The sequence below is a fragment of the Xyrauchen texanus genome, chromosome 9 (genome assembly GCF_025860055.1).
Source record: "Xyrauchen texanus isolate HMW12.3.18 chromosome 9, RBS_HiC_50CHRs, whole genome shotgun sequence".
In the NCBI taxonomy this organism is placed as follows: Eukaryota; Metazoa; Chordata; class Actinopteri; order Cypriniformes; family Catostomidae; genus Xyrauchen; species Xyrauchen texanus.
In genome coordinates this window covers 13,091,369-13,112,677 of record NC_068284.1, presented here as the reverse complement: position 1 = coordinate 13,112,677, position 21,309 = coordinate 13,091,369, and the positions used below count along the sequence as shown (strand labels likewise).

Genomic DNA, 21,309 nt, shown 5'->3' with positions numbered 1-21,309 from the left:
ATCTTTTGTGTTTTTATTTTTTTAAATATGCCTACCCATATTAGTAGGTACTCATTATAAACACACCATACTATACTTCATATGTTTCCTCTATAAATTAGATTTTCTTCTGTATGATGCAGTGTGAGAAAATGTGATTATTTTTACATGTACACCATACATATTTTCATTCATAAGGTTTACGATTTAGAAATATTGGCTGCACAGATTTAGTAATATTGATGTAATTTTGTAATGTTTATTTAAAATATTGTTTTATCCTTGTGTTTCTTGGATTATCAGTCAAACGGATATTTTTATATTATTTGGATGAATCCGTTATTCATTTTAATGTAATTATTTGGGCTTTTCTGAATAGGGTATTTGGCCTCATGAACATCCCTAGTGCACACATCAAATAATGTGCTATCTGGCTATAACATAGTAGCTTTCCTGGATCAGATGACTTCATCGGAAATCATGTAGTACGTTGTACAACGTCATGGAACTCTAATCCAATCGTGTTAGGATTCAGATGGGTAAGTCATCCAAATATGAGCAGAGAGGACCATTCATTGCATATGGACACCGGGTGATTGCACCAAGTACATGACACAATGATGGTTCAAATGACACAGAATGGAACTGAATAAAATCTCATTATTAATGCCTGCATGCTTTGGAGAGAGAGCATACCTTTAGTCATTCTGTTTGCATGGGTAATTAGTTCTTATGTACAATTATTATGTTTTATTTGTTTGGAGAGGCTTTTGGACACTGAGAAGTTTTTGGACACTTGGATAAATTATTTTTGTAATGCTATAACTTTTGATTTCTTTGTTGTATCAATCAACACAAAAATGTACTCGGTTACAGGTGACAATTGGGAACAACACAAAAGCAGTTTTTTTGGAGCCACAGTATTTACACCCTGAGAATATATAATGTAAAATCAGGAAAAATTAGAAAAAAGTACATTTTTTGCTCAAGTTTTAGTAGTTTCTTAGGCTGAGAGTCTAAGGATTTATCATAATCTATATCATTAAAAAAAACTGAATTAAATTTGGGCATCATGCCACTGAAACAGGAATTCTTTAAAAACATATTCAGATCTTAAAGGGTTAGTTCACCCAAAAATGAAAATTCTCTCATCATTTACTCACCCTCATGCCATCCCAGGTGTGTATGACTTTCTTAATTCATCAGAACATGTTTGAAAAAAAAATTGAGAAATAGCTCAGTAGGTCCTTAAAATGCAATTGGATGGTAATACAACCTTTGAAGCTCCAAAAAGAACAGGCATTCATTTAACCAGTGGAGTCACATGGATGATGTTTATACTGTCTGTTGTTTTTGGAGCTTCATCATCTATATGACACCACTGGTTAAATTCATGCATTCTAAAGCAAAACAACCACTTTTGCTGTGAAAAATATAAATATTTAAGGCCTTTTTTTAACTATAAATCATTGCAGCAGTATGTGCGTGTGATACAAACATGTTGGCATGTTCACTTGAGAACTGATGCACATGCAACAAACCCAGAAGAACTGCACTGAGTAGGAGGAACGCTGTACAGAAGCTTAATTGGTTTTGGATTAGATCTGTTTGTTTACTCAAAATGAGGCATTTGTGTGCTCATCCTGGATGTCTCATCCAAGAGAAAAACATGACATTACACCCATAACATGTCAACACGAATACGTCACAAGAGGCCAGTAGAACTCAGCCCTCTTGTGAATGGGCATACGACTGCTGACAGGAAGCAATGATTTATTATTAAACATGACTTGTACATGGGCGACTGTGGCTCAGATGGGAGAGGCCACTAATCGCAGGGCAGATCCCGGCCCACACGACTCCACATGCCGAAGTGTCCTTGGGCAAGAAACTGAACCCCAAGTTGCTCCCAATGGCAGGCTAGCACCTTGCATGGCAGCTCTGCCACCATTGGTGTATGAATGTGTGAGTGAATGGGTGAATGAGTCACAATATAAAGTGCTTTGAATACCGTTAAGGTTAAAAAGGCGCTATATAAGTGCAGACCATTTACCATTTATCTTTTTGCAGCAAAGACGATCGTTTCACTTTAGAAGACATTAATTTAACCAACGGAGTCAAATGTTGTTTATGCTGACTCTGTTCTTTTTGGAGCTTCAAAGTCTGTATCACCATCCACTGACATTTTTAAGGACCTGCTGAGCAAGATATGTTTCTATTTTTCTTCAAATGTGTTCTGATGAAGAAAGGAAGTCATACACATTTGGGATGGCATGAGCGTGAGTAAATGATGAGAGAATTTTCATCGCTGGGTGAACTTACCCTTTAAAGGGTTAAGTTTTATTTTTATTAATTTTTTTATTTGCAAAAATTACTGGAAATGAAACAACTCTAATGTAACTATGAAAGATATGAATTCATACACTGGATTCATTGTTTGAAAAAAATTGCATTTTACAGAGCAAATTTACCAAAAAAACAAATGTACCGAAACACATCATAACAGTATGTGAAAGGGTTCATACATCAAAAAAATCCAAATGTTTGGGTAAAAACGCATGTACGTGATCAATGAAAGGGAGATGTAGCATTAGTCCGCTAGAGCAACTGGCCATTCTGGCGACTGACCTGAAACTCTCACACTGGCTGCTGGCCATTGGACTGTCCTTATTGTTGAGCCTTGCTTAGTCATTTTTAACAATCATTTCTCATCTAATGATTTACAGCATGCACTGCTTGAATAAACTTTCATTAAATGTTTACAAGGTGTGACGGTATAGAGAATCTCAAAGCAGTTCAAAGTTCAGTTTTGCTAAGAATCCAGGACAAAAGGGCTTAGGCATGTGTTAAGTTTGTTCTACATTTACATTTATGCATTTGGCAGATGCTTTTATCCAAAGCAACCTACAGAGCACTTATTACAGGGACAATCCCCCAGAGCAACCTGGAGTTAAGTGCCTTGCTCAAGGACACAATGGTTGTGGCTGTGGGGATCAAACCAGCAACCTTCTGATTAACAGTTATGTGCTTTAGCCCACTACGCCACCACCACTCTGTTCTAGTTGTACTGTTCTGTGTTTTTTTTTCTTTTTTTTTATCAGGTTTTATTTCGTTTTTTCTTCTTCTCTCCACCAGACCTAGAAATGGCAATTGCATACTGGAATTTAATATTAGCTGAGCATTTTACATTTCTAGATCTATAGAACCAATGTTATTGGTGAGTATCATGGTGGTAAGTTATACATAAATGTCATCTAATTGGTTAAAATAGTGTTTAAACACAATATGTTTTCTTCCAGTTTTACAGTACGTTTTACTTGTACATTGCAGGATCATCATAAGCGATCCATTATGTTGAATGAATAGGCTTATACCTGGTGTTAAGACAAATGTTGTTCATGTTTAATTTAGTGGGTAGAACCAAGTTCAATGAGACTCTCCTATTTATGAACGGTGTTTGATTCTTTTTTAGGTGCGAGGCCAGTTTTAATTGATGACTTTGTGGACTTTGCGTGGCCATATATTGGCCGTACCAAGAGTACAGCTGTATAAGTACATTCCTTCTGAGGGATGTCTGGACCTCAAAGATAAGACACAAAAACATACACAGCTTCTGCTGAATTGCCTGTATTGCCTTTTCCAAGCCCTCAGGACTGAGACATTTATACAAGCCAGAGACATTGCAAAGGCTTTTTTTTCTCTTCAGTCATTAAATGGTGGTTTGGGCTTTTTATCTTTTATGTTTTGACTTCATGCAGCAGCCGAATCAATCTCCGGGACTTCAGTGATCACACATCCAGCTAAAAGAGTTTGACATGAGCAAGCTGTCACAGAGACTCTTGACATGTACAATGGCATCTTAAGGAAATCCAAAATCTTCATTTTAATACTCCATGTGCATTCTTGCTTTGAATGTTTGTCTGTTTCATTTGGTTTTTATGGAAATTATGAGTCGATGGATTTTGATTGTACTCTCTTTTATGAAAAATTGGTGCTGGTTTCTTGCAAGCCATTGGCATTTTCTTTCTTTTTTGTGTTTTATTGTGATTTCTTGTGCATTTTTTCTGTTGATACCCAGACAAGGATTTCATATTGCTTGTTTGGGAAGTCATAATAACTGAGAATATTGTATTTTACAATCTGAGAAATAATATTAATTTGAACATTTCCTCAGTTTTCCTTTAACTTAACATTTGATGTATGGTGCATTGTGTTTGCAGCCCATTCGGCACTTTGATCCATACAATCACACAATCTGTACAATAAAATCAGGTTATAGTTGATGAATAAAGTCAGCTGGATTCTCAGCATTGTAGATGTTGTCAGAAAAGGTTTACCCACACAGTGCTCCAAAAGACAGAGTTCACATTGAATATCTAGATGACTAATGAAATAAACATATTTGTGACAGTGTTCAATCCTTTGTAAAAGGTCAGGATTTCATTAAAGCTCACAAGAACCACGTTTGAACATTTTGTTTCGCTGTTGTTATGCTGGTAATGAAAACACTGGAAAAATAGTAGTATTTTCGAAAGTAGCATTTGGCGCCACCTATCGGTTAAATCAAGCCCTGTATTGGTTACAGGATCGTCGTTAAAGTCGTTGCTGGGAAACCAAACCTGACAACATTGAGCTCATAAGCGACGGTATTCGTTAATGTAATCTCAAACAGCCTTTTTATATTCTTATATTCCACCTGAACTTTTTTGAAACATAAAGAGCAAAAATGTCCAACGCATTGTTAGCCGAAGTTGGCTGGGACGAGGGTTTTTCCATCCCTGTAGCTAATGCGGAGAATAAGGCATTAGAGGAGGAGGTGAGCAGAATTGTATCTCATAAATAAATGACATTGCATGTCAGATTAACTTTCTGTTAAAGACAGTTGTGTATACCTAAATCAGTCTACATTTCTTGTCTCCACAGCTCAAACGAAAGCAAAAAGAGCGGTTAATTCTTGAGAACAAGCTGAATAAATACAAGGACATTATAAATGCAGTGACTGAACATCTAAAAAATCTAAGACAAGAGGTTTCTCATACTCAGGTACTTCTCTGCAATCTATGGAGTAGTCTACCTCTACATATTAGATTAGCTCCCTCAACTTCAACCTTCAAGTCTAATCTGAAGACATATTTATTCTCTTTGGCTTTCAATACTCTTATTATTCTAATAATTGTTAGCTGTTTTATCTTCTTATTATTGTATTTTTATCTACTATCTATTTTCCTGCAATAATCATTTTACCTTGTACAGCGCTTTGGCCAACTATGGTTGTTTTTAAATGTGCTTTTATTATTGTATTTTTATCTACTATCTATTTTCCTGCAATAACCATTTTACCTTGTACAGCAATTTGGCCAACTGTGGTTGTTTTTAAATGTGCTTTATAAATGAATATTGATTGATTGATTGAAGATTTCAGGGAAATATTTATGATGATATGGATGTTTGCATGTGTTCAGGCATTGTGCAGAGCCAGAGAGAAAGAGACTGAATCAGAGGTTCACTTCAGGGCGCTGGCGGAGCGAGAGACAGGCCGTCTGAAGCAGGAGATCACTCAACTGGATAATGAACTGAAAACTTTAAATGAGAAGAAGAATGCACACGAGGTTCCAGCTGCCCCGGCAACATCCATTTGACATGTGCACTGAGGGTTACACATTTATAGTGACCCAATATGTCAATTGATGCCAATGTTACACATATTGGTGCATCACAAACTGTAAATACTAATTATATAAAAAAAGAAGAAAAAGTAATAATAATTGACTCAACTTAAAGACTTAACATTTTTATAAAATCATGAGCACTCGCATTAAGAGGAAGACTCCAGTCATATCAGTAAACAAATAAAAGCTGTTTTATTCTACACGGAGAGGGTCCGCACACGGGGGCTGCCATGTTAGAATCACATGACCAGCCGAATACTACTCGCTTAATATCATTACCCATCCTGTTAGTTGACACTTTCACTCATTGATTAAACAGGGTTCCTGTGGAATCTTAAAAAGTCTTAAATTCAGTTTTCCAAAATTTAAGGTCATAAAATGTTTTAAATATCTTAAATGATACAACAAAAGTCTTAATATTTATTTAAAGAGGTCTTGGGGCCTGGGTAGTTCAGCAAGTAAAGACGCTGACTACCAAACCTGGAGTTCCAAGTTTGAATCCAGGGTGTGCTGAGAAACTCAAGTCAGGCTTCCTAAGCAACCAATTGGCTCGGTTGCTTGGGTGGGTAGAATCACGTTGGGTTAACCTCCTCATGGTCGCCATAATGTTGTTCTCGCTCTTGGTGGGGCACGTGGTGAGTTGTGTGTGGATGCAGTGGAGAATTGCGTGAAGCCTCCACACGTGCTATGTCTCTGCGGTAACGGGCTCAACAAGACAATAATAAGATGCACGGATTGACGGTCTCAGATGTGGAGGCAACCGAGATTCGTCCTCCACCACCTAGATTGAGTCACTATGCCACCAGGAGGACTTAAGAGCGCATTGGGAATTGGCCATTCCAAATTGGGGAGAAAAGGGGAGAAAGTCTTAAGTTTGCAGGCAGAAAAACAGGAATCGTGATATGACCTAATGTGATTATCAAAGTTCAAATAAATTTGATTTAATTAAATAAATGTATGCGCTGTGTCATTCAAAGTGAATACGCGCCACTGTTGTATTATCTCTGTGTGTTCCGCTGTTGTAGAGCAGTTCACAATCATTAAGTCATATCAGAAATCTATCACTAAAGATCAACTGTTGATGATGATATAGTGTTGAAATTTGACAATGTTTACTTTTTATGGTCAAATGGTTGTAGATTATTGTAGGTGTGCACATTTTATATCCCTTAATTGTTTGAATGAGCGGCTGGAAGCAGTTGAAGCGCATACATTTCAAAATAAGAGTCCCTGGTGTATGTTAAAGTACATTTAAAATTATAAGTTGTTATGTAATCCTCACAGAACAGTATATTCAAAGCCACTCAGAAGCTGGATGAGTTAAAGAATCAGCTGAACTGGGATCAGCAGACTTTGGAGGCCTGGCTGCAGGAATCAGAACACAAGGACGAAGACACTATGGCCATCATCAAATACGCCAAGCAAGACGAGAGCAGGATTCGAGTGAGTCCTTTTGACATCTACTTTCGATTTTATAGTTCACCCAAAACTAAAAATTCTCTCATCATTCACTCACCCTCATGCCATTCCAGATGTGTATGACTTTCTTTCTTCTGCTGAACACAAATAACTGAAACTAAACTAAAATACATTTTCAAAAATGACAAATTAGCTTTAGTTTTACTTTCTCATACATGGTATGTTCCAAAATTTGACATTTTTACAATATACCCTGAGAAAAATGAAAATGGAGATAACACTAAAGGGCCCAGAGAATTCTAACAGTGTTAAACATTTTTAAATAATATCAGCCCTTAAATGCTAAAACTATACCTAAATTAAAACAAATCATACTGAATAAGTCAAACTAATCTGAAACTAGAATTAAAAAAAAAAACTAAAACAAGACAAATTGTGAATAAAATGAATGAACTAAAAACTGTAATAAAACTGAAACACTGAATATTTTATAAACACTTTATGCTATATGCATATTGCAATATAACTGACATGAATAGACTGACTTAAGTTCAACTTTCTTTTGAAACAGGAGCTGATGCTGAAAATTGAGAAGCTGACACTTGAAGCCAAACAGAAGAGAAAGACCTTAGACACTGAACTTACTGAGACAGTTACTGCACAGGTGATTCATAGTTTTAATTACCAGACTTACTTAGATTTTCAAGAGATTTTAATTTCATGCATTATGGTCTTAACTGATGTGTTTGTGATTTGGAGTCCAGATTGGTTTGGACAAGACAGCCGAGAGCTTTCGTCGGGCCCACATTGAAAGACAGGAGATGATCAGCCAGTGGGAGAACACCATTGAACAAATGAAGAAAAGAGACCAGGAGATGGAGCAATGTGCCATGGTAACCTGAAGATGGCACTCTGAGACATCATTAAATCCACAGCATTTTAATAGCCTCAAATGAAAGGAAGGCTATATTGCAAAATTAACATCTGTTAAACTTTACAAATCTTTGAAGGTATGTCATGTAGATATTGAAAGAAAGAAAGAAAAAGTAAGAATAAGCAGTTGGACAGTTCCACAATTGAAAAAGATGACTTTAACACTGAGCAAACTTTATCTATATTTAATATATAATTCAGAAGATTGCTTTATTTAACTGTTAACCTTAAACCACTGAATCTCTTAGTTGCTGGCAGAGGTGAACCAAGTGATAAGAGAGAAGAATGATTTGATCAAGGAGAGGAAGGACTTCATGGAGTGTGAGAAAGAGAACAATAAAGAGCTGGAGAGGAAGATAGACTCAGCTGAACGTCAGGTGGTTCGACTCAGACAGCAGCTCCAGGAACAGGAGAGTAATAGCAGACGTCTGCAGGATGAGGTTAGTCTACTGAACCCATGCACCTGCTTCAACTATTAAACTGATCAACAATCAGCAAAGCCAATATTACATAGTTTATATATATATATATATAACAGTTTATTGTTCTTGTACTAAAAGTTCCATGGCACTACCAAGGTTATTTGGAGATGTACTGTTGTAGTGTCATGGTATTCTATGAAGTAGGAGTACCAGGTAAATGCCATGGTATAAATATGGTAATTATTAATTTCTATGTTAAATATCAAAATACCAAGGTATTACCATCTGATATAATCACAGTACCATGGTCATACTACAATATTACCGCTACAAAATGAATTGGTGAAATTAATCAATCTATTGTTTTTTTCCCCACAGCTTGAAAGTTTGAAGGGAACTTTAAACCGAACAGCCACAGATGTGGAGACCACAAGATCTCACTTAACCAGCATGAAAAAGGACATTCAAGGCAAAACAGCCAAGTAATACATTCTCTTTTCTCACAGACATAACATACCTCAATCTACCTCAGTACAACTCAATCTTAAAGATAAGGTACCTCCAATGTGTCATGCTTTTCCCAGTTCTCCTTCTTCTTTTTCTAAATATATGTAAAATATATTTACCTATAAAGGACTCAGTGCTCACATGGAAGCAGGTTTGAGTCTGGCAATCGAGTGTATCATATCCTGAACCCCATTCCCCTCTTTCTTCCCCATAATTTGCTGTGCTTTCCTAATGAAACTCGCAAAAATGTCAATACAAGCCCTACAATTTCCAGTATTTAGTAAATATTTGCTTCCGAGAATCATGTTGAAGGGATAGTTCACCTAAAAATGAAAATTCTCCCATAATTTGTTCACCCTCATGCCATTCAAGATGTGTATGACTTTCTTTCTTCTGCTAAACACAAATGTGGATTTTTAAAAGAAGATTATAAGTAATCCATACAATTCCAGTGGTTTAATATCTGTCTTCTGAAGTGATGCAACTGCTTTGGGTGAGTAACGGATCCATATTTAAATCCTTTTTTTTTTTTACTATAAATCTCCACTTTCACATTCTGAAAGTGAAAGTGGATATTTATAGTACATAAGGACTTAAATATTTATCTTTTTCTCACCCACACCTATCATATCACTTCTAAAGGCATAGAATTAACCACTGGAGACATATGGATTACTATGGGATTTTTTTGAGCTTCAAAGTTCTGATCACCATTCACTTGCATTGTATGGACCTACTGAGCTGAAATGTTCTTCTATAAAATCTTTGTTTGTATTCTGCTCAAGAAAGAAATTTATACACATCTGGGATGGCATGAGGGTGAGTGGCATGAGGGAATTTTCATATTTGGGTGAACTGTCTCTTTAAGGTCAGAACAGACGTATCATTACAATATTTGTATTTATAACATTGTAGCAACTTATAATATTTTCCTGCTAGAATTGAGGAGGCAAAGCTGCATAATGCTGCTCTGAAGGAGAAGCTGCAGCAGGTGACAGAGTCAGCACTGAATGGTGAAGAGCAGGCAGCACAGATGGAGCAGATGCTTAGAGAACAAGAGCAGAACATCAAAGTGAGTTTGACTCTTTCCTCTTCTGAGTGACACACTTCAAAGCATTTACTGGCAGGAGAACACTTAAAAACCGATATACTGTATAAGTTTAACCTGTCATGAGCCCAGGTGTTAAAAACAGAAAGAATGTGATGGGTAAAACTTTATAATAACTTGCATTTTAAGTCATAAAAAATATTTTATTAGACATCAATATTTCATAGATTCATATATGAATGTAATTGAAAAACATATTTTATTTGATTAATTTTGACGTCTTTAAATATTTGATAAGTACATTTGGCTCAACTGTAATAAAAGCCATTGCTTGTGTGTGTGTGTGTGTGTGTGTGTGTATGTAGGAGATCGATGCTCAGCTTCTCCGGCAGAGAGAGCTCATGTTCAAGAAGAGTCAGCAATTGCAAGGGCTTTGCGTTGAGGAGAAGAATGCAGCAGCTGAGATCTACGGCACCCGGTCCGCTCTTTCCAACCTTGACAGCAAACTCCGCAAACTGGACCAGAACTCCCTCAAACAGCAGATGATCATCTTCAACCAGGTAACACAGAACATCTTGTTATCACCCATTTACTGGGCAGTAATGTCAGCTCAATAGCAATGTGGAGTTGGATGGTTGTTTTCTTGAAACAGATGTTTTTCTCAAACGTAACGTATTGTACTTTCACTTGGTCTAGGACTTTCAGATCCAAATGCTGGAGAGGAAGATGTCACGCTTGCAGGGGGAAGTGAACAACGACGAGAAAGAGGCTCTGGAGAAGAGGGCCTCGGATATGGCTGAGGCTTTGGAGGAGAAGAAGAGGACGGCCACCACCCTCACCACACAGCTGAAGAAACTCCAGGTGAGAACACATGTCACTGTTGACACATTAAATATTGATTCTCACAATTCTTTCAGGTTTGGAGAGCAGCTACTCTCAGTAGGGACACAGGTCCCTTTTTACATGTCATAAACGTGATTGATGATTGATTTCAGCATGTCTTTGTTCGCTGCCTTTGAAGAACTATACCTAAAAATAAAACAATGTAGTTCTTTTTGTTGCTATCTAAATTTCACTCTAAACATTTCTTGCTTTTCATGGAGCGCAACCATGATTAATTCAGTGACCTTGGATTTTGCAAGTATTTTTACAATGAATTTTCCATATGGGATTTCAAAGCATTCTTCAATAAAGAGTACAAAGCAATGAACCAACTCCAGGGTGCATCACAACATTACCTCATTACTCATTGAACCAAAATTATATGAAAATCAGAAAAATACATTTCGGTGTAGTAAATTATTTTATTAGTGAATGAATGAATGAAGCTTTGTGAATAATGTAATCAAATAAAAAAACAACGATAAATATATAAAACTAGCTCAGTGAGTAAAGACGCTGACATCCACCCCTGGAGTCATGAGTTCGTATCCAGGGCGTGCTGAGTGACTCCAGACAGGTCTCCTAATCAACCAAATTGGCCCGGTTGCTAGGAAGGGTAGAGTCACATGTGGTAACCTCCTCGTGGTCGCTGGCTCTCGGTGGGGCACGTGGTGAGTTGTACGTGGTTGCCGCGGAGAATAGCATGAAGCCTCCACATGTGCTAGGTCTCTGCGGTAACGCGCTCAACAAGCCATATGATAAGGTGTGCAGATTGACTGTCTCAGAAGTGGAGGCAACTGAGATTTGTCCTTCACCACCCGGATTGAGGCAAGTCAATACACCACCATGAGGACTTAGAGTGCATTGGGAATTGGTCATTCCAAATTGGGAAAAAAACACACACACACACACACACACACACACACACATAAAAAACTGTATTTAACTGTATTTAAGTGTGTTGCAAAAATGTCAGTTCTTTGAGAGTATAAGGAGACCGTGTCGATTATGTAATTTGCAATGCTTCATGGAAGTGTGAAGTTGCTGTTGAGCTCTTTTGCTGTGATTTTTGTTTCAATCACTGACATCTTTGATTGTTGGATCTTCAGGATTATGGGTGTTGTAGTGCTTAACTGGAAATTTTGCTATTAAATTATTTTTTTTAAAACATGAAGTTTAGATCACACTGACTTGTTGCTTCTACAGCAGCATATACCATTGCTTAAAGGGATAGCTCACCCAAAAATGAAAATTATTTCATATTTTACTCACCCTAATGCCATCCCAGACGTGTGACGTTCTTTCCTCTGCAGAACACAAACAAATATTTTTAGAAGAATATCTCAGATCTGTAGGTCCATTCAATGCATACAAAGGCAGCATAAAAGCAAGTCATACGACTCCAGTGGTTGAAACCATACCTTTAGAAGTGATATGATGGGTGTGGATGAGAAATAGATCAATATTAAAGTCCTTTTTACTCTAAATCTCCACTTTCACATTTGTCTTTAGTTTTTAGTGAATTCTTTGTGCATATCGCAACCTATAGGGAAGGGAGGAGAATTTATATATAAAAAAATTCTGAAAAAAATCATATTGATCTGTTTCTCACCCACACCTATTATATTGATTCTGAGGACATGGAATTAAAAACGGGGTGTCTTATAGATTACTTTTATGCTGCCTTTATGTGCTTTCTGGACATACAAAGTTCTGGCCACAATTCACTTGTATTGTACAAAGCTGAGATATTCTTAAAAAGTTTGTGTTCAGCAAAAGAAAGACCATACACATCTGGGATTATATGAGGGTGCGTCAATGATGAGAGAATGTTAATTGTTGGGTGAACTATCCCTTAATCACAGAGCTCAGGTAGGTTTCTCTTTAAAGGTGTATACGAAATATTTCTACAGAGAAAATAAATGGGATTTTTACTGCTGGAACCCTCAAATCAAAAGTCATATTTGCCCTTAAACAGGTATTTAGCTTTGGAAATGTATAAATAAAACATAAAATCCATACATTTTACTGTCAACATTAAATCTGATTCTTAAAACACACTTTTTCATTATTACTATGGCAAAGTATGTGTTTATTTAAACAGAGTGTTTTCTGTTGTAGAGATTATCTGGTTTGTATGTATGAAATCAGTGGTTTATTATAGTTTCTGTGAATATTGGCAGGATGATATCCGGTGTATTAGAAAGGAAACAGAGAAAACTGGTGCAGAGAAGAGAGATCTGACCTCCAAGATCCAGGAAATGCAGCTCTTCATTGAAACCTCTGAGAAAGAACAGAAAAAACTCAGGCTTAAAAAACAGGTGAATTACTTGATTGACGTTCATTGATACAGTGGCTCCAATAAGGATGTGTCATTGCATAGTTAACAAAATATCAAACCAATTGGCTGCAAACAAATGATGCTAGACCTTTTGTCAGAACTAACTTCCTTTTTCTTATTTTTTTATTTTTTTAATGGCTTTTAACCAACTCGTCTCAGGGTGATTTTTATTGGATGTATGAAGATAGTTCCTCTCGATTTCACACAGGTGTTGCAGTAGAGAAACCACAGATAACGTTTGACAACTAGAAAGTGTCCAAACACTTTTTGCCTTAATTTTGAACAGTACATCTATGTTGTTTTAGCATTTAACAAACACCAAACTTTTTCTGAAGTGTGTTCCTGTTCTATCTTTCTTTAAAATAAATACCACTTGAATGGATATTTTGATAAGACATTTAAACATGTGTTTCCAAATACTGTTTGGGGCCACTATAAGTAAAAACTATTTAATGGACCCTTCTGAGCAGGATACCTTGATCTAGCAAAGCATTTTGAAGCACATAAATGGTAACCAATGGGAGAAAACATATAAAACACAAAATGTATTAAAAAACAAATGAGGAATTTCTGTGTAAATCGTAATTGCCTCATTGAATGAAATATATAAATTTACCTAAGGAGACATAACATACAATTTACACAGAAATCCGTTATGCTCATGTTTCATGCATAATGCCCATTGTCTCTTGCATATGCGGGTGTTTGTCTTTTCATCAGGACAGTATGGTGGAGAAAAGCCTGCTGAAAATGGAGGTGCAGCGTCTGAGAAATCTGCTGTATGACAAAGCAGACGGAGTGATGACTCTGGAGAAGAGACGCTTGCAGCTGCAGGCAGCCATGAAGGAGCGAGAAGAAGAGATCCGTTTGCATAGAGAGATGCTCAATAAACAGGTCAAATTCTCCGAGCAGGAGCGACAGGGACTCAGGTATAATCCTGCCTTTGAGAAATCAGCCCTTTGTTCCAAAATGAAAGTGGTTTTGTTTCTAGTAATCAAACATTAAAGAGGATTTATTGTGTCAGCATAGAAATATTAGTTACTATATAAACACTTTATATAGTGACACATTTTTCTATGCTGACACAATAAATCCTCTTTAATGTTTGATTACTAGAAGTTCCATTTCGATCTAGATAATTCAGAATGTCAATTTAAAAGTCTTGTCAGATTTACTTCTTTCCTTGATAAAATGCCAACATGTGTTTTTTTTTGTAAAAAACAGAATCCTGGCCCCCCATGTGCCTCCCCACTCACAGACCAAGACTGATCACATACCTTGCCTGCCCCCCCGTGAAAAAATCCTGGCACCACCCCTTTTTGTAACACCTGCCTCTATCCAAAACAACGATTGGCTAGTTTACGCAAAAATGAAAATGTTGTCATCTTTTGCTTACCCTCATGATGTTCCAAAACCGTATTACGTTTTTCATCCATGGAAAACAAAAATAAATGCTAGGTAAAAAAAACTCAGTCACCATTCACTTTCACTGCACAGAAAAAGTTTAAATGAAAGTGAATGATGACAGAGGCAAACATTCAGCCTAACATCTCCTTTTGTTGTACACAAATAGAATTATATAATACAATGTAAAAAAATTACACAAATAGCAAACCTTTTATCTATTTATAAAAATTGTAATTAGAAGACAATCTGATTGCAATTATGTCATATATTCTAACTTTTTTGCACTGTCTGTTGTGATAAATGGTGTCAGTGCTGAAGTGCATGAAAGACTATCCAAAATCGACAAGATGAGGAAGCGGTACGAGATCTTGACTGATTCCATGGCTGCACCGGAGGGAGAGGAGGATAAATCACAGGCCTACTTCATCATAAAGGTATCACATACAGCAGACAACTTAATTTTTAAATGCATTGAGCTGCTTTATTAATTATAGTCAGATCAGTTTTCTAGACTGTAAGAGCTAGATCAGCCTAGATCTGTACTCATTCACAAGTGAAAAAATGCTCAGTTGAGAATATTACTCTCTTATACTCTGTTATGAAAGCAGATGATAAGGTTTGGTGAGAAACAAACCGAAATCTAAATTATTATTTAGTAAAAATGTTCTCTGATCGTTGATCTCCTGTGCGTGTTCATGATAGGGCACAAGAGCAAAAATTCACGAAGCCCCTTCGCGTCATTGTGGCGTTCAAGCGAAAACTTGTTTTGTTTATCTAAAAACCGGTCCTCCACAGCGATAGTGACAACAGAACACAACACAGCTGCACATAAACCAGAGAACAGAACTTGCTAAATATGTCTGAAGATTTTGAAGTCAAAGAATTTCAAACTTCTAAATGACACTTTTCTGTTCTTTTGAAGCTTGAAGAGGTGGTCATCATAAACTGCTATTGTATGACATCACTGAGCACAAAATTAGTTTCACAGCTTCTCCCATATTATTTTTTATTATAACAACATGGGGGTGAGTAAACAATTACTGAATAAAATTTTTTGGGTGAACTATCCCTTTAAGATAAAACTTTTTTGTTTTGCATTAACCATATTAACCATAAATTACAGGTTTAAACTAGTTCTAGTTCTGTGATCAGCCAACGCGGAAGTCAAATGCCCTCAGGTCACTAGAAATTACATATGGTATTTTCTTAAAGAACAAGAAGTCAAATTTGAGCATTAAAGTTTCCTTCCATCCAGCATCTGTGGCGGACAAATGCAGAAATGTATACAACAGCACCTTTAAGCAGTATTCTCGTTTCTTGTCTGTGTACCAGTTTCCCCCCAACATCAGAATTAACAGCAAATTATCTAATCTAAAACATTGCCTTATTTGTTAGGCAGCTCAAGAGAAAGAGGAACTCCAGCGTCAGGGGGATGAATTGGACTCTAAAATCCACAAGACAGAGAAAGAGATTCAAGCTTTGGAGAACACCCTGCAAGTCGTCAATAATCGCAATACAACCTACCGCAAAGCCCTAACCAAAGTGAAAGAGTCAAGTATGTGCCATCAGATATATAAGCCATGACACATTGCCATTGTTTTAAACATTCCCCACCTGTAATTTCACCACATGCACACAATGACTTGACATATGCTTGACAGCTTAGCATCAACTGCTTCATTATCTGATTCTAATAATAAAGCAGACTGGTACGTTTGTTGATGTAAAGAATGAGGGAAAACAGCTGTTAAATTAAAAGTGAGTGGCTTTGCATCAGTACCACTGAAATTAAAACTCATGTACATTTTTTTAAATTCTCAGCGTAATATGCTGTGTCAACTGTTAGAATACAAATAGTAAGCTATTTGTAGGCTGGATTCACCTAAAGGTGTAATTAAAACATAGCTGTTTGTTGGAGCGGCCACCAAGCCCAACACAGAAACATTGAAGAAACCAATGGCGTAAGTTTGGGATGTAAGTTTGTATTGTTTGTACAACCAATCAAAGACATGGGGAGTTTTCTGGAATCTGTTTAAAACAGTAATATTTTCTACAATTTAGTTTGTAGATGCTAGTGGAGCACAAATGACACATTTCAACGTTAATCAGAGACAGTGATATATTTATTTATGTTACTTATATTCATGCCGAAACCTTGTCTACAACAAGCTACGCAATGCGACAAAACTAGAATGCTCCCATTATAATCAATGATGGACTCTGAATGATGGCATGTAAACAATATTTGGAACATTGAAGTGGATATATTCAAAGAGAATATAGTCAAGCGCTTGTACAGATGTAAATTTGAACAAAAATCCATATTGCTGTAGGTCCTGAGCACCAGGAGAAACTAAAGCTGGAAGAACAGAGACGAGCAGCTGAGGAGAAGTGCAAATACAAGAAACGGCAAATCCAAGAACTGCAGGAGGACATTGAGGTAACTATTTGTGTGTTGAAGTAAAGACTTCTACACATAAGAAGGGCTTCAAGTAATTGTTGTCACCTGCGACTGAAGCGTTTGCTATCCTTCAGTAAAACGTAAACATATCTCGCATATTGTTGTGTATGTCATCTTTTTAAACAGTAATAGTGAGCAGGCTTTTTGTGTATGCATTTTCTAATTGGATTTTTGTGGCCTACACACCTGTAATCTGTTTTGGGTTTTTTTAAAAGGCGTGGTGACTTCCTTTTCATCTTTTGCAATAATATGAAATTATTCTTATTTTTTTTTTGTTGCAATAAATCATCAAGCTCAACTATGCTAAATTTACCTGTAAAGCAGTTAATGGGCAAGGAGGAGGCGAGAACCGGCTTCACAATATAAATAATTGTTTAATGAAAAACTTAAACAAAAGACACAAACACACTCATGACTGTCAGCTGTCCATAAACGACCTCTCTCTCTTGCACCACCGTCCGCAATCGGCCTTTATCTCTCTCGGAGGCTTAATTAGCCTGATAAGGGACCGGGTGTGTATAACCACCCTCCACCCTGTCACACTACCCAAAGGATTTGAATGAATCACAGACACTAACATTGTTTTACAACAGTTAAACTACCAGAACAATGTTTGAAAACCCTCAGTCACCACAGGTAAAACCGGTTTCTGTTTTGTCCTCAAATTTCAGGGAATGAACAGCACATTGGAGGGTCTTCTTCAAGAGCAGACAATCCAGAACGAGAACACTGAGAGGACTGAATCACATGTACTCTCTCTCAATAAAGAGCTCATCTCTCAGGAGGAAAAACTGAATAGAGTTGTCAAACAGGTCTGGCACTGTCCTTCACAAGACCTACAGTACATTTTCAGATTATTTAGATTTTTCAAACAATGTTTGCATGTAAATGTGGCCAGTAATGATGAAACCTCTGGTTTTGTGATTATACCACTAGATTGTCATCTGTTTTAGCAAATTACCTAATAATCTCAATCTGCTCTTTTCTTACAGTGTTCTAAATATACCAGGGAAATTCGGTCGGCTAAAAACACCAAAGAGAAGACCTTTGAGGAACATGACATAGACCTACGAGAACTCCGAGATGTCAATAAAAACATAAATAAAATGCTCCTAGAAGCCATGGAAAAGAATCCTGACCTGTCAGCTACATTACAGATATATTTTATGCAGGTACAGCTTAACATAAAAATAAAATCAACCTGGTCTCATAGAATCACATTGCCATACCTATTATTTGCAAAAGGATTTTTGCCTAGCATGCTCTACCTAAACACTAGAGGTGGTGTTGAAACACTAGCACAATGCTGTCATATGTAATCTAAACAGTTTTACTATATTACACGACTTGTCATAGAAAGGCAATACATTTTAACATTTACATTATACATTTACAAGCTTTTCGAGTGCAATCAAATTGCCAGTAGCTCAACTGATAGGGGTACAAATCCTAATGAGCACGCAAGTTGACTCATGTCCCCTAGAAGCACCTCAAAAAGACATGGTTTCTTTAGCAATTGCGTTTTCATCTCACATTTGCTTTTCTGACACTATCGCTTAGGTTTAGGCTATAGGTTAAGGAGGTATATATAAAATATATTTTTACAAAAATGTCGCCACAATCACATCATTTTCATGATATCAGGCTTGATAAAATTGCTCATTGTGGACCCGTATGTAGTATGTGCACTTATCAGTGTATTCAGCAACTATGTTAAATGACTGCATCTTGAAAACATCTTAACATAATGTGTTTAATAGACAATAAAAAGGAGTTATTTTCCTCATTGAAGGCTGGTCTATCCCTGCCCTCTCCTTCATCCACGCCATCTAGTCGTCTGAGCTCAAAAATCAACTCGGCTCGGAGCTCTGCTTCACTTCAGGAAGTGCTTCAGTTTGCCCATGCTCTTGCCCCCAGCTGAGTGTATTACCCCAATTTCTGTCATTTATTCACCCTTGTGTTGTTCTAACCCGTTATGCTGTTATTTTTTTCCATGGAACACAAAAGGAGAATTTTTGAAGAATCTTCACACAGCTTTTTTCCATACAACATCAGTTCATGGTGACCACATCTGTCAAGCTTCAAAAAGGACAAAAGTCCACGCTCAACTTCTGCACTATATTCCAAGTCTTCTGAAGTCATATGATAGTTTTGCGAGAGGAACAGACCGAAATTTAAGTAATTATTTACTGAAAATCTTCCCCACAGCTGCAGCTGTCCGTTTTGGAATTTGACAGATATGGTCACTATGAAATGTCATAATGGCTTAACAGCATACAGGTTTGGTACATCACAAGGGTGAATAAATAACAGAAAATCATAACTATTGTCTTGTGTGTCCAACATCAGATCCTCACGTCAATCAGCCAGCAGCAGTCCCAGAAGCCAATCTGCATCGTCCCCTCCAGTGAAGATAGTGGATCTGGGCTTGGGCCTCTCCGTCACGTCTCCTCCTCTCTCCACTACATCCCTGCAAGGGTCCCATCCGCCCAGCAGTGGCAGCAGCAGAAGCAGCAAGTGCAAGAGTCCTTAAACAGATACAGACCCCAATCTCTCTAAAGAACAGTGTTTGTCTGTTAATTTTACCCCCTTTAAATGAACAACTTCTGTCACTGTTCATTTTCTTCCAGTTATTGAACAGTATTTTTCTTGTCATAAGTCTTATTACTTAAGGGGTGTGTTCTTTAAGTGGTTTAAAGATTAATTGCCTGTTTTTTACATAGTAACTGAATGTTTCATTTATTCAATTAAACATTAAAGTAAATAAATAATTTACTGAAAAATTTAAATTCTGTTGTCATTTACTCTCCCTCATGTCTAAAAAAAATCTTTTAAGATTTAAACTGATGCCTTAGGTGAAGAGTGGTTTCCAGGAAAAAGTCGTTTGCAATTCCAAAAGAACTAAAACAAAAAAACATTGCAATATGTTTTCCATTTCCTAGGAATGTATTTAACCAATATCAGTGATTAAGTATTACATCAGACATTTACTGTAAACAAAAAAAGTTCATGTTTTTAAATGTTGGCCCTTTTCATGTTCATTTAGAATGACAGCTGACCACGGGTGTCACTTTGTTTAAAAAGCTGTGGGGACCGTTTATTGTGCGCTAATTGTGATGTCACAAAACACATTCATTTATATAGGCTATGCACAGGTCATTTCAAATAATCTTTTTAATGTAAACACATCTTGTAATAAATGAAATGGAAACTCCTGCTCAAGAACTGTTAATGTTTATTCTGCATTAGACTCTTACCTAATGAAAGCTATTTCAAAAAGTGGTGGGGACAAAACTGGCCAAGGCAAAAAAGTGGTGGGGACATGTAGGCCTACTACTCGTCCCACCCTTAAATTACATCTATGCAGCTGACTGATTATTAATTCCACCTTGAATTAAAAAATTAAAACTTTAATTTCAGATCATTTAAATTTCTAATTCTAAACCTTGAATGTGTTGTGTGGGAGCAGAAGGACAGTAAACAATAAAACCCAACATGCATGAAATGCTGATCTCCGGAGAACTGAAAGAATCAAATAAAAGAAAAATCTAGAATTGCTTCCGCCTGGGCCCCATTGTTCTTGTGCCTGCAATGCTAGGGAGTGTCCTATAACATCACTATGCATATAGACACACGAGACAGAGTAACGCCCTCACACTGCGCAACATCTAAACCTGATAAATGACTATCAAGGAACATTTGTACATAAACATACCTACACCTGCCTAAGAGACCATTTGCAGAACAGAGAAAATGTTCCACTTAATCTTGTTTGTTGGATTTCTCTGTTTTTCTTTGGGAGAATCAAATAGTACTGGTGAGTGATTAATAAAACTCTTATTGTTACTCAAAATGAATAAAATACAAGAGATTTAGTCGTAATGAATCATTCTGGAAGAGACTAAATTGAGCTGCTTTGTCTGGTAACTGGTCTTTTAGCTGTAGACATGATATTTTAAACCTTTCTCAATCATTGTACATGGATTATTTATGACCTTATATTAAATAGACTGTGTACTTAAAAATATATATGTGTCATTTTGCAGGACTGTTTGATTAAACTGTAGAAATGGTGACCAGTTACAGCATCTTAAATGTACAATTCCCTTATACAAATAAATATTCATCTTGATAAGGAATATCAAGTGAAATAATGTGATTAGTTGGCAAGAATGTAAAAGTGTTTCTATTGCTGAATCATTGACTTGTAAATTGACCTAATTTTAAAAACCTGCTTTTGT

The 21,309-nt window shown here is 36.7% G+C and overlaps 1 protein-coding gene across 2 annotated transcripts; it reads left to right on the top strand.

Moving 5' to 3' along the window:
- The first annotated feature begins 4,586 nt into the window (after positions 1–4,586).
- On the top strand, positions 4,587–19,841 carry LOC127648709 (coiled-coil domain-containing protein 39-like). 2 transcript variants are annotated; one of them, XM_052133429.1, is made up of 19 exons: positions 4,587–4,795; positions 4,903–5,022; positions 5,442–5,588; positions 6,933–7,091; positions 7,639–7,731; positions 7,832–7,960; positions 8,249–8,440; positions 8,801–8,904; positions 9,869–10,001; positions 10,343–10,537; positions 10,674–10,838; positions 13,043–13,180; positions 13,921–14,129; positions 14,918–15,041; positions 16,003–16,162; positions 16,941–17,047; positions 17,740–17,880; positions 18,061–18,240; positions 19,418–19,841. In XM_052133429.1, the coding sequence occupies exons 1-19, from the start codon at positions 4,706–4,708 to the stop codon at positions 19,625–19,627; spliced, it is 2,796 nt and encodes a 931-aa protein (XP_051989389.1). In that variant the 5' UTR covers positions 4,587–4,705; the 3' UTR covers positions 19,628–19,841. The 2 variants fall into 2 exon arrangements, with proteins under 2 accessions (XP_051989389.1, XP_051989390.1); XM_052133430.1 differs by having other exon boundaries at positions 18,861–19,558.
- The last annotated feature ends 1,468 nt before the right edge of the window (positions 19,842–21,309 follow it).

What these genes read in the sequence shown, in the direction of transcription:
- LOC127648709 (XM_052133429.1), top strand. Translation starts at nt 4,706, where the DNA reads ATGTCCAACGCATTGTTAGCCGAAGTTGGCTGGGACGAGGGTTTTTCC. An exon ending in AACAAGAGCAGAACATCAAA is followed by an intron (nt 10,002 to 10,342) that starts GTGAGTTTGACT and finishes GTGTGTATGTAG; the next exon opens with GAGATCGATGCTCAGCTTCT. An exon ending in CACAGCTGAAGAAACTCCAG is followed by an intron (nt 10,839 to 13,042) that starts GTGAGAACACAT and finishes GAATATTGGCAG; the next exon opens with GATGATATCCGGTGTATTAG.